Here is a 14,151-nt window from a genome sequence, read left to right as displayed (position 1 = left end):
CAGGTAACCTACCCACCAACTAGATTTACTGTCTTCAGTGGCCTGTTGCTTGCCAGGGCTTAGACCTGAGATGTTCCAGAGAAGATGCTGTGGCTCATCTGTCACTTAGACTACTACCTCTTCCTGCCACCCACGTAGACTCCAACAAATGAAACCTTTGAGAGTATAAAGAGCAACTACACAGCTCTGGGGGTTATGATGAAGAGCATGGGAGGTGGGAACACATGGGATTCTCCTTGATCTTGCTTGTAAAATGGAAAGACTCAGGTAGCAGTGGATGAACTGTCCAGGTCAGTGTCTGGCTGCAGGGCTGGTATTGCAGGGAGGGCTTTAGCTTCTGTTACAAAACGATCATCTCTGAGGAATAAGGACAGCTAGGATGCACACAACGAAATGGTGTAAGGGAATTTTTGCCAACAACATCGCTAATGTTGCAAGGACCCTAAACTGTGTTCACTGGGAAGATTAGCAATGGAAGTGCCAGGGAGACAGCACACTGCAATATACTCACGCTTTCCTTGTGAGAAAAACGTGATTGAGAACAATCTCAAATGCTTGTCCACAAATGAGCAACACATGGGAAACAAAAAAAGAATAAAAGGTCTCTGCAGCTATGATCCCAGTGGGAAAACGGATATGGTGGGATAACCTGTGCATGCTCTTTAGAAAGGCTAGGAGGGTGAGGAAGAAGTAAAGATACATTCTAGCCTAAGCAGTGATTAAATGTGTGAAGGTTTGTTTTGGAACAAGCAAGAGACCGACAAGCCAGTCAAGAGAGCCAACGGGTAAGAATAAGAGGTCAGACTCTATGTTTTCCATTTTAGCCATATACAGATAATCCCTTCAGATTATTAACAATTCACTCCAAAATATTTTACTTAAATAGTCGTAACTCTAAGGAAACAGATTTCAGATAAGATTAGAAAAGTGACCAGTTAGAACAGCATGCTGCCAATATCATACATTTCAGAAGGCATACAGTGCCCCATGGGGACCAAAAATGGAAAAACTCTCCATTAGAAAGGATTCTGCCTATCCTTAGTAATTAGTACTTTATTTATGTTCCAAAAGCAGGCATTTTGACTTATTTTTATATTATGTATTTGTATTTTATTTATTGTATATGAAATACAGCTATAGACTTTTTTTATGTTTGTGTAAAAAAACCAAACAAAACAAGAAAGATCTTAAGGCTGCAAGTCAAGAACAAAAAAAACCCCATCACACATGAAATGCCTCAGTTAAGCAGCTTGTGCTCTATGAATATCATTACAAGCACGCACACACACACACACACACATCTATCTCAGCAATCGCCAGGTAAATTTTCATAACCCTGCCTCTTTCAGTGACAATATGAATGATTCTTCCTAAACATAAATCTATTAAATATTTATTTTATTGCTGCTCCACACTACTTCTATTCATTGTTTTCTCCATACTTATCTGCACTGATCACAAATGCTTTAACATTCTCATACTTTTTTCCAAGGTTATCCCCCTATATCATAGCCCATGAATTATCTTCACGTTTCATCTCACAGTAGTGTCATAGCATTACCCTCTGTTTACACCAGTAATTAATACCCCAAGATTCCCATAGATGCTAAATTTCTAAATGACAACTTTGACACTTCTGATTTCTGGGTTTTTTTAAGTCCTTACCATTTCAAAGCATAGAGTTAAATTACATTTGTAATTTATTTAGTTTCTCAACACTCTACTTATCCTTTTATTTTTGCAAACATGCCCTTGAATCTCAGTGGTTTGAAAAATCTGAAGAAGTTTGTGACACCTGCAGATTGTATTCCATCACTATCTAGTCCCTTCTCTTCCCAATAAATAAAAATTAGTATCACGATGCATCAGTGCTTTAAATATTCTTCTGTCAAATCCTTTTGTCCTTGTGAAAATAATCTAATTTTCACTAGTTGCTTCAATAAGAAGTTGCTTCAATTACATTGGTCTAAAAACAACATTCACAAGTAAGAGTCATTAAAATAAAAGAACACAATAGCATTTACTCACCGAGTGTAATATGTCACTGCTTCCATATAATCACCAATGGCAAAGGCTTCATTGCCCTTTTCTTTTTCACGAGTAGCAATAAAAATTTTCTCTCTCTTTGTCAGTCCTAGCAAAAAATATTTCTACACAACAAGAACTAACAACTTGCACAGATGTAATCAAAACAGATAAAATACTTTGAATCTCATAGTCTGCATTTTTTAAAAAAGCACATGGCTTACTAAAAGACAAATTTGAATTTCGTTTTCTGTAATAAAACATTAAATTCTTCTGCCAGGCACTCTGATACAATTCAGAGTGCAAGAAAAAAGCAGTTGACTAACCTCTACCATTCATTGATAATACCAGATCTATGCTTTACTTCTTTACCTAGTGCTCTCAACTACACACAACATAAATATTCTTACTGTTTTATTAAGCAAGACTAGATTTTTTTCAAACATGGCTTCAAGCTCACTTGATGATCTAACAACTTTTAGCATCTTTACGGGCTGAAAAATAAAGGCACTTTAACTCTGATACACGTATTGATACTCTACAACAGTATTACAACTAAAGAAAAATTATGCTTCTAAGATATTACCAGTTGTGTCAATTTTCTTTCCAATTACAGGTGGACTTGGCCTACTGAAGAATCTTGCTTTTGAGTTACTTTCTTCATAGTCTTCATCAATTTTAGAACATTCCTTTTCCACATCAAACCTTTAATTAATAAAATGACAAATTCAATAGTGCTTCATAGCAAGATTCCTCAGCTGATAGAAAGGCATACCATATTTCCATTATAAACCCAAGGAAAAGAGATACAGGCTGTGTTCACTTATCTGTGACTAACAAAAATCTCTGCCTCACCTCCTCAAAAAAAAAGACATCTCCCCCCGAAAAAGACAATGGTAAAATCTAAGAAACAGTATCATCAGGCTCAATCCTAGCCCTATCAAACATTTCTATCAGCCTTTGCCAAAATAACTAAGAAACAGCTTCAAAGCAGTTTATACAGTAAACCTGAGATAAGTAGTCTCAGGCACTTCCAAAGCTACTCTGAAGCAGCTTCTGAAAACAGTATTTAGGAATGCATAGCAAAGAAATATTGTTGCCCTAGTACTGTAAAACAAATATAAAAATAATAAATTCTTACACTAGAAACATTATTCTTACTGCTTTTCTGTGTAGGGCATAATGAAAAATAGCCTTTCCTTTCACAATAATCTTGACAATATGAATAATTTCTTTCAGAAAACGAGATAATATTTTGAAAATTTATCCAATTCAAAACCTTTTCACATAAGGCTAATTGTTCTCCATTTTGAATCTGATCTTTTGCTAGCTTATTTTTACCTAATTATTATAAATTAACCACATTTCAAATAAGTATTTTAAAAATAAGAACCCAAACATTTTGTTCAGAAATTGCCTAAACAATTATTTGAAAATTTTGAAGTTATCCTCAAAACATTTTAAAAACATGATATGCTTTAAACTGGAAAATGTCTTTCAAACAACTCTGTTTCAGTATACTCATAATCCAAAATAAATACACTCTATGGAAAGTTCACAAAATGTATTATTATCAGCATGCTGAAGCACTTAAAGATTGTGTACATAAAAGTGTAAACAAAATCTGCACGATTGCTTTGGAAAGATACGTAGCAAGAGTAAAGAATAAACGATGAAAGAATAAATTGTTGCAGAAATTACTTTTATAACCTATTTTCTTTGTCCACATTTGAGCAGGAAGAAAACAATTTGTGAAGGATACATGCATGAAAATAATTGATATGCAAAACTTATGCAGAACAGGGCTTTTATAGGGGTTTTGGGGTATAGCTTCATTACCCAAACCCCACAATATCTAGATTTAGCTCCCCATCCACTGCACTAGAAACTTCTGCCTCCTCACTCTGATTCTACAGCATCATATTCCAAATTTCAGGAACTACAGAAAAGCTTCTACCATGTAAAACACAAGTGTGTGCTTTTCAACAATACGGGCATCAACCTGCCACGTAACTTGGGAGGGTAATATGCCACCATTACATGATGCGCAGCATCTTTGTAACAGAGCTCCATTCACTCTAAAAATAGTTACTGGCTAAACCTCTGTTATGTGTAATTGCATCTGAGTAAACTGATGCACCTGCCTGAAGCTCATTCTTTGAGGTTAGTGAGGTTCAGTGCAGGAGTAAGTATTCATCAGTTTTGTTTTCAATTTAGAACCATGTCTTTAGATATAGAGAAGTCCAAATTTATAAGTCCATGCTAAATAACCCAAGAACTGCTTTCAAAAATGTCATCAATTAAGTAATCAATTTTTATTTATTTTTCTGCTGACTTACTATATTTCACACAGCTTGTACAAAAGCATAGACTAATTTGTTCTCAGCTGTTAGCAACACATGTTATTCGCATTTTAACAGAATATTTATTAAGAAAAACCAAAGTTTCATCAGTGTTACACTTGCCTGAAATTTTGCATTTCTGCAAAATGCATCAACTGTGTTCCCTAGTTAAACAAATAAGTAAGATTTATTAAAAACTGAAATATAAGGGATTTAACATACTTGTCCCATTCACTGTAATCCCGTGGTATGTTTTTCTTGCTTCTTTGTTTGTTTTTCAATTTTTTGTTCTAAAAGAGAAACAAACAGCCAGCCTGTAAAACAATTTGTTGCAGTGGAATTCACAGTGGATTTTTTTGTTTCTGCAGTACATATTTTCCTAGTAACCAACACTATTTGTGACTAATCTCAGATCAGTCTTGAAAATGTAATTCCTCTTGGTTCAAAGAAAATCTTGATGCATTTCACGTATCATTGTAATTTGAGGACCTCTTCAGTCTCACTTGTTTTGTCCACTGTCCGGTTATACATCACAGTGGCACTGAGTAAAACCTTCTAATTAGTATCTTGTGATGCCATCTTCCCAACCATCTTCAACACAGGAAGGGAGAACTCAGTCTTGGGGAAACCCAGCCTTGTGATGAGATCTTTGACACTGAGATTGAATCAGTAACCCGGTTTTAGGCTTCCCTTTCCCAAGAGAATTCAATGCACAGATTTTGGTAGTCCCTGGAACACTCACAACAAATTTACAAATAAATGACTTCAAAGTAGTGTCTGGACTTCTTTTGACCATTTATCACTTCACTGAAGCCAATTCCAAGATTATTTACATTCATTCTCGATTTTAGACAAGATCCATCATTGAGGCTTGCCTTACCTAAAATTTATCTTGAGGACCTTCCTGCAACAACCAGTTCTGACAATCAGATTTGACTGCCTTGTATCTCAACCCATCTCCTACGCTAATGGAGTCTATTTCCATAGCTGTCACCTTTGGCATCTCTTCTACCTCTCCTACCTACTGCTATGTCCCTCCCTGCTTGTTGACTTCAAAATACTTAATAGCAAGGTGTGGTTCCAAACAGGTATTTCACAGTGGAACAGCCAGTTCAAAATATTCCTATCTACCCTACCCTGGCCATTCATTCCTCCTCTTACCTTGCAATCCAGCATTCACTGAGATAGACCAGTGTAATTCTTTGTAGAGGTGCAGATTTAAAATTTTCTGGGTTTAAACAAACAATCTGATAGAGATCACAGTACAATCCCCAAATATTTGTACCAGTTCCATTCAGCATGTGATAAACTGGACCAAAGAAATGACCAGAAGCTCCATAAACCTGCTTTACCAGTGGTGACAGACACTGTAACAAGGACATACTTCTGCAGCTGGATGTAAATGCCTCAATTTACATAATGCAAATGTGACCCTTCCTGTAAACACTTCTGACTATCTATAATGTTAGGTTACACGAACTTTTGTAGTATATAACTCCAGAATTAATGTTATGTCTTTCAGGAAGCTAGACAAAATGACAAATATGTTTAGTGATCAGCACATGTTTAGAGGAGGGAGCTCCTAAATATGCCTTCCTGAAACATGAGTTATCATTATATATCCATCCAGGTTTATATTATAAATGTACAAATTTAATAAATATCAAGTAGTTTTTTCCAAACCAGAAGTCCTTAATTTAAATAAGCAAAAATATTGAAACTCTCAGAAGAAAGTCTCATAAGGTACTTATACTAATGCAACTCCAGCTTAGGGAGAGGACTATAGCATGTACATTTAAGGAATAAGGCAGAAACACAGACTCAAAAATCCACAATTTTAAAAACTCCACGTCTCATATTTTTGAAATAATTGTAATCAAGTTGTGGTTCCAACAGAGTCAGGAATTTCTTGATCAGTAGTATTTCAGAGCATCTCATCCAAGAGGCTTTGATGAAAAACGTACACTTGCATGCTGTGGAACTTGAAAACAAAAAATCTCTGTGCTTGCCATGTTTACTGCCATAATTCATAAAGCATGAATCCCAATGGGTTGGAAACCCAGTGAACACCTTCTGGACCAAAGATGAACACACAAATTGGCTTCAGTACAGGTGACACAACTTGGACTTGGTTCTCCTGTGGGCCCTGTGTGCTGGCCTAAGACACTACTATTCTATGTCAGCTAACCAGTGTTTGTTTTCAGTTCAGAATATCCAAAACAACATAAAGGCTATTGTTGGGGAGGATGAAAGTTTGGTAAGAAATTTTCACAGGTATGTAGGCTTGGCAGAAAGATCTCTGAATGTAGAAACTGGGGATGAGATAGAAATGAAAGCAAGTTTTGATATGGAATAAAAGATGTTTTGCTGAAACAGTGATCGCTGAGTAACTGAGAAGGCAAAGGTTGGAGATGAGTTGGAAGGAGATTTTTAGGAGTAGGACAAAGGTATGTGACTACAAACAAAGACATGTTTTTCACCAAGTAAGTAAGTCTCAAGAAGAGCATAAGTAAATAGAAAACATATCTTTACCAAAAAGAGAGATATGGCAGGCAAACAAGAAGTGTTGATGTAGCAAGAAGAAGAAAGGTCTGAGAATTTTCCACTGTATGCTTAAATTGTAACTTACTTACTCTTGTGATTGGATAATAATGACTATAATATGGTGATGGTAGTAGTTATGATAGGCTATAGGCAAATGTAAAGGTATTGTGTATAGTGCTTATTGGTTGTTATGTGTTAAGATACTCTGCAAAGAATATATAATGCTTTGTAACTTGAACAGAAAGCGGCTTCAGGTATGCCTACAGCTGGAGCTGGCAGCTGTAGGGCTGGCTCTGGATACCCACTCCCTGAAATGCTGTAACTTCACCTATGCAATAAACAGCTTTCAAGAGCCGCCTGAAGTCCAGACATCCTTTGTGAAACTTTCTTCTATAGGCTATTAGATCCCATCACAGTGGATTTTAGAACATAAAACTTGGAATGCATTTTGCATGCCCTGGGCTGTAGCATGAGGAAGTATTTGAGAACAGAAATCTTCCTGGAATAGTATTAGGAAACCATGCTTGGCCAAGGCACCTAACCTGCAATCACACTCTTTTGAATATAAATATCTTTAAACACATGCTTTAATTCTCTCCTGGACAAAATGAGGCAGCAAAATTAATAGTTATGCAGTGTGGACAGTTAAGACTGTTCTGGGCAGTATGACAGGAAAACAAGGGTGTAAGACAAACTTCCACATTGTGTTATACAGGGAGATATTGCATAAACTTAACTCTTTTTCAGTCCATCTTTGGAAAATCCCCCCCATGGATTCACACCGTTTAAAAGAAAACACTATACAGAGTTATAAACTATCAGTAGTGAACTGGAACTATACATACATAAGGTATCAGCAAAAAAATCTGACTGCAGACAAAACAAGATGCTTCCATTACCAAACTTGTACCCATTAGTGCAATTCACTAATGATTTCCAGAACTGGATTCATTGAAAATGCTGAACTTTTTATGCATCAGATCAGACGAACAGTCTCCAACCAAGTAACAACATAAAATTGTGGAAGGCTTTGTGCATTTCATTCTAGCAGAGAGGATAAATTTATCACGATGACTTTAAACTTGATCCCACTTATAAATTATATGATGCCAGTCTGAAAAATAATTAGCCAAACGTGTTTAAAAATTGTAGGATGATACATAGCTTTATCAGAAAAAAAAAAAAAAAAAAAAAGCTGATTAGGTATATTATTCTTTTTTTTTGAGATTTCATGTTACAGGTATAAATTTAGTGTATGCTATAAAACAGCTTCCTTTTATTCAGTAGGGATTTAGTAGTGATTTAATTGTACTGGTGCATAAAATGTTTCAGGCTTCCCTTCTCTCTTCCAGGACAGGTTACAATTCCTTCAGAGGCCATCTGCTTAGACAAAGGGAAAGGAAATCACATACCACAGGTAAACATAAAGCTCTATCTAGGTTTCCTGGGTAATAATGCTAACACCTAAACCTTGTGTGGAGAAAAAAGCTGAAGAACAAAAGAACAAAATTTGACCTGAAGACTGATGCATGGTTTAAAGGAGGAGGAAAAAAAAGTGAATACATTTTTGTCTTTGAATGGAGAACACATCCTCTTTAGTAACATGGCGTATCCTAGATTTCAAGACTCTCTCCATCATTTTATGCTTACATTCTAAACTGGATTTACTGAATTCAAATGGTAGTATACCATTTTCTGTTCTAGTAGTAATACAGGACATGAATCAAAGATAAAGCTAGAGTGGCACACTCCCTCTCAGCGAAATAGGATAGTCAAGAGGAACATACATCGCAAAATATGAAAGAGTACATTAATTTAAAAAAAACCAAACACAAATTAAACCAAACAAAAGCCCTAACCACTTATAATACATTCACTGGAATCCCCAGCCTCTTTGTATACCATGTAACAGAGACTGCCTAGCTATCCCAAATGTCTTGGTCCAACATCTATGTACCAAGCTGACAATAAGAAGTAGTTTCTGACAACACAGGAACATAAATCAGGCATTTACTAATACATATTTATTCAAGAAAAACAGCAATTAGTAAGAAATATCATGACCTGTAAGGATTCCTTCGTAATATTTCTGACTCACAAACCTCCAAAAATAACAATGCTTAATGAATTTCTTATAGCAGTGTCCCAGAATTTCAGAGAAAATTTTGAGAATCAGACGGAAGCAATCCATGACAATTCAAAAAAATCCCATCCATGCCTACTTGTCTACCAATCCCTTCAGCAGCACTGTATTTAGTATTAGCAAGAAAAGCTGGCCAGAAAAAACTGATTTCAGGTAGATAAATGAATGAAAAAAAACCGATCCCAAAACATAAATAAACTCCAAAACATAAGGAAACTAGAACCTAGGAAAAAATGTAAATATTTGTTCTGTAGTTACAAAGATTTGTTAAGTCTGCTTAAGGGCTAAATTAGGAAATATGCTCTATGACTGCAGTGGGAATACCAACACAAGGTATAAAATAAGTAGAATCAAAGGCTACATATACATTGGCATTATCCAATACAGAAGTGGCTATTGAGTAAAACAGTTGCTGCACAGAGTCAAACTTCCATGTATGTGTTCCAGGGTGTTTATTTTGGACTAGCTCCTGACTGGCCCCATGGAACAAAAGCCTACTGGCAGCTGGAGAAAATCTCCTGGAACAATTTAATCCAGAAGGAGTCTAGTTCACATGCTTAAACAGTACTTTGAAATATGAATCTAAGAACATAATAAGGGTGTTTAAGGAGATCTACTTTGGCAGTGAATTCTTGATCAGAATTAAAATATTATTACAATACACACGCCAGTACTATGAAAGCATTTTTGTTTAAGAATTGGTCTCTTGAAGGGGAACCTAAAGGTTTTTATTTTCTGGTTAACAAAATAAATCTAGTAAGAAAGGCAAAATGGTAAGGAGTTCATACATATAAAATCCTCCAGTTTTACAAAAATCTGTAATTAACACTTAAAATTAACACAAAAAACTGGAGATACCTGATTAGTGGGAAGGCAGCTGCTGGAACAACGAATGGGAGGCAAATTATCTTGTCTTTCATTTGATGTGTCTGTTCTCAGGAGCTGTGATTTCTTATCATCTTCATTCATTTCTGTCAGCCAGCTCTGAAAATAAATAAATAATATATTTTTACCTTAAAGCAGTAGAGAAATTATCCTTAAAAAGCACTACTCTTAATGGGGAAAAGAAATTAAGACAAAAAGCAATAGCACTGGTTTGAATAAAAAGTGATCTACAAAAAATCTGTAGAGCTAAAATGAGCAGTTTAGGTTCAGTGACATTAAGAAAGAAAATAATTTTTAAAACTCAACATAATCCTTTGATCCTTTCCCCTTTTAATCAAATAATTACATTCTACTTAGGCACAAGAAGAAGATTGATACATCACCATGATTATATTATGACCATTATAAATTAGACACTGTACCATCAGTTCACTATTAATTGCTTCCCATTCTTCAGCTGTGAAATCAGAAGCTGTGGCTGCAGGCTTATCTTTTCTCAGAACTCTGCTCCTGGGATCTAAATGCTCAATACGCTTTTCACAAACCAGTGTAAGTTCAGGGTAACATCCCTCTTCACCAGACCTTTAAAATGCACAGATATAAATGTTAACAAAAAAGAACTAAACTGCACCACATCCTCAGTATTTCCCTCCATGTGCAGTCACTACAGTGACTAAACAGTCACACTATTTTCTTGTTAAAACCCAATTTTACTATCATCTAGCAACATTTTTATTAGAAAATTCCAGTTACCCTTCAAACTTTTTTCAATTTTTTCCACATACACAGTTCAAAATTATCACCACAGTGCTCATAAAAAAGAAGCTTGCATCATTTACAGCAGAAGTTAAACAGGTGTGTCATCTGAAATTGCCAGTCAGACAACATTGATTATGAGAGAACCAAAACAGAGTGGCAGCACTTGACAAAACCCTGACATTGAGTTACTAAAACCTTTTGGATGGTTAAGTAAGGACTTGGATTTCTAGTGTTATCATTGGGACACTTTTAGCGTAATTACTTTAACCTTGTACTTTAATTTTTAAATTAGAAAGTTACAAACAGGTTCAGATGAATAAGAGTATATAGAAAAGGGTTCCCTCAAATTTTACTGAGCAGGAATATAATTATTAATGAAGGTAAAGAAATACATTTACCTTAATACCCTGAGAATCTTTTCCAGGTGCTTAACATCTGTGCATTTTTCAATGAATTTGTAGTCCAGATGACTAATAGGTATTTGATATGTTTTAGTGGTTCCTTCACCCAGCAAAAATGGTACTGACTCATCACCCATAACTAAATACTAAAAGAAAAAAAAAAAAAAGTATTGATTCTGTAAACATTTAGTTATATTTTGAAGTAATGCCAGTTTAAGGAATAAACCTGCTCACACTCCACCCTCTCATGCAAGCAGACCTATAAAAGAAAAAATACCAGATTTGAAGGCCTGATCACATGGACTGTCCCGAACAGAGGTTTACTGACAGAAGTATGAGATGTGCTTTGTAAGAGTATGCAAGTCTACTGCTTCTGCAAGGCACAACAATTCATAAAGACCACTTAAAGAAAAATTGCCAATTTTTGCCTACCTCATTCTCTGTTTTATTAACACATACCTGTTTTAAGCAAGTGGGATAAGCATAAAGGAGAAGACAGTGGAAGACACTCCTTTTTTCAGAGGGAAGACATTAACCAGTGCAGGGTATCTAAAGGAACTAAAACTTTTGGCTTCTCTGTAGTCAAATCAAATTTTCTTTCCTCACTAACTGCATTTTCTGGGTCTCTGATTATATTACAGCACTAATCTGAACCTTTTCCAGTAAGTCTGTAACTGATGAAGTGAGGGACTCAAATGGGACATTTGTCTCCATGTACCTTTGATCTGCTCATCTGCATCTTTTTCTATTTTGATCACAAGCTCTATGGAGCTGAAATTCTCTTTTTCCCCTTTTATATAGTGTATGAGGCGATCAATTATTTTTAAGAAATACAGTAAGGGCAACTAGCTAGTATGTGATAATAACTATATGTAGTTATAAACCAAATTAAAACAATTGTGTTCTAATGTCTTGCATAATTACACATACTAATTTGTAGTTACACAAAAATGTTTACAATACCGTATCACTTAAATAATAACTGGTCATAATTAGGTGTTGCATAGAGATTCTGCCACAAGACTTTATACACTTTCAGTATTGGAAAAGGAATAACACGCATGGGAAGCGGGACAAATGCAGGAAATAATTAAAGAATAATAAAGAACTCATCACCACCGGCGGTTTTTCCCGTTTATTCCCATGGCCGTGAGGCAGCTGCCCAGCGTAGCTCTCGGGCACCGCGGTGACCAGGACTCCGCGGCTGCTCGGGGGCACAGCCCCGGCACAGCCCGGCGCGCCCCTCTCCAATGCAGCTTCCACACACATCCCCCAGCCCGGAGTCAGGGATTTACCTCGAGCCGGCACCCAAGGCTCCCCTCACGCACCGCCGGAGCCGAGGCAGCGCGGCCGGCCCGTGTCTAGCAACTGTTGCTATGTACAACATGGCGGCAGGGACACGGCTCTGCCTTCCCCAGGGACGGCCTGGCGAGGCTCCCGCAGAGCCCCGCCGGGCTCCAGCAGCGACACCGGCGCCGCCTGTCGTTTTCCGGCACCCACCTGCCCGGTGCCGCGCTGTCTCCGGGACACGGACGCGGCCCGTCCCCCGCCGCAGCGGCGGGCCGCCCGTCCCTCGCTCAGGCCGCGCAGGCGCGGCTGGGGTCAGGGCTGAGAGAAGCGCCTGCCGAGGGCCGGCAGAAATACCGCACCCGGCGGTGCAGCTCTAATACGCATCATCCTTGTGTTTTTCAGCGTAGTATTTTACTCAGCGGAGAGCAGGTGCTCCCTCTCCCAACGCCGGTGTGCCCAGGCGCCCACACCACTGCTGCCCGTCAGCCCTGCACTCCCCCGTCGCTGCTCTCCAAAGCAGCTCCGTGCCCTTTCCCGAGAGCAGCGCCTTTGGCAGCCAGAGGCACCCGGCGTGCCCACAGAGGGGCCACACCCGCCTCCGTTTGCTGGCGACCTTCCCACCTTTCTGAGCAGACGTGTCAGTAGCCGACCCCTTCGTTCTGCTATGCAGGCAGAAGGTGCACGCTGTGCAGGCCAGGCTGGTGAACTGATAGCAACTGTGTAGTAAAAAAGGTTATCATTTATACCCGAGTGTATCTGGTTTCCAGGAAAAAATCTAGTCTTAATAGCATAAATCAGATATCTAAGAAAATCTTAACCAACAGCTCCAAAACAGCATCTCAGAATGCTTCTTTTATCCCCTATAACAAGCCACTGTAGTTCATTTATAAGCCATCATACAGTCATGCAGACCTTAAAAAAGACATTATTACAGTGATGAGTTCAGCACATTATCTCAACAGCACCATTAGCACCATCAAAACAGAGATCAGGCACATACAATCCAGCAGTACGTCGTAGTACACTTCAGTGGTATTATGTAACACACATTCCAAATGGACAGATGCAAAAAGTTTTGGCTCATCATCACAAACCCATCACTTATTACAGATTTCAGAAGTCATCTGAAAAGCAAAACAAGGTCCTATTTTTGGGATGCTACCCAAATTATCTTGGTAACACAGACCTAATTCTTTACTTGAATACAAACCCGTCAACCAGCACTTTGGAAATTTGTTTCCACATTGCTTCTTAATGTTGACCTTGCCTCCCCTCCCCCTCTTCTTTCGAGAGAAAGGATTATTTCCACACTTCCAGACATCCATACTTTTGACACATCCAAAATTGGGTGCCAGAATTGGGTGCTTTGAAGTCCTTCAAAATTTTCTCTTTCGAGATCCAGATCTGTTTCAGACCTAGCCTTCTGTAGCCTTTTATTTATTTTCAGTGGAATTTAATTCAAAGCACAGTTATTTTATGCAGCTCACAGGAGTCCAAAGAACATTTAGCAAAGTTAAAATGCAAATAAAGTTCAGATAAGAGTAATGAAAACAAAGACAACTCAAAAAGAATACAATTATCACTGAACTTAAAAAACCGCATACTCTGAATACAATTTAAACAACAGCTTTAGAAATCTATTGCTGGAAGATAATATAGACAAAATTTAGTATTACAGTAAACTTTAATATTTCAATCTCTTAAAACACAAATAAGAGTGTGCATTTACACACAGTTTTACAGAACAAAGTGACCAGAAAGA

The 14,151-nt window shown here is 37.5% G+C and overlaps 1 protein-coding gene across 1 annotated transcript in view; it reads right to left on the bottom strand.

Moving 5' to 3' along the window:
- The window catches only part of SPAG1 (sperm associated antigen 1), a gene marked incomplete at its 5' end in the record, with an annotated part of 37,420 nt that extends 26,184 nt beyond the window's left edge, over nt 1–11,236 (bottom strand). The window contains 6 exons of the mRNA XM_082294601.1: nt 2,029–2,134; nt 2,612–2,730; nt 4,590–4,657; nt 9,913–10,038; nt 10,362–10,521; nt 11,097–11,236. Coding sequence (XP_082150727.1) covers nt 2,029–2,134; nt 2,612–2,730; nt 4,590–4,657; nt 9,913–10,038; nt 10,362–10,521; nt 11,097–11,236 — 719 coding nt within the window. The remainder of the gene's footprint in view (nt 1–2,028; nt 2,135–2,611; nt 2,731–4,589; nt 4,658–9,912; nt 10,039–10,361; nt 10,522–11,096) is intronic.
- Between the last annotated feature and the right edge of the window lie 2,915 nt (nt 11,237–14,151).

This window comes from Coloeus monedula (genome assembly GCF_965178545.1).
Source record: "Coloeus monedula genome assembly, chromosome: 1".
Taxonomy (NCBI): domain Eukaryota; kingdom Metazoa; phylum Chordata; class Aves; order Passeriformes; family Corvidae; genus Coloeus; species Coloeus monedula.
This window is presented reverse-complemented; position numbering and strand designations above follow the sequence as displayed.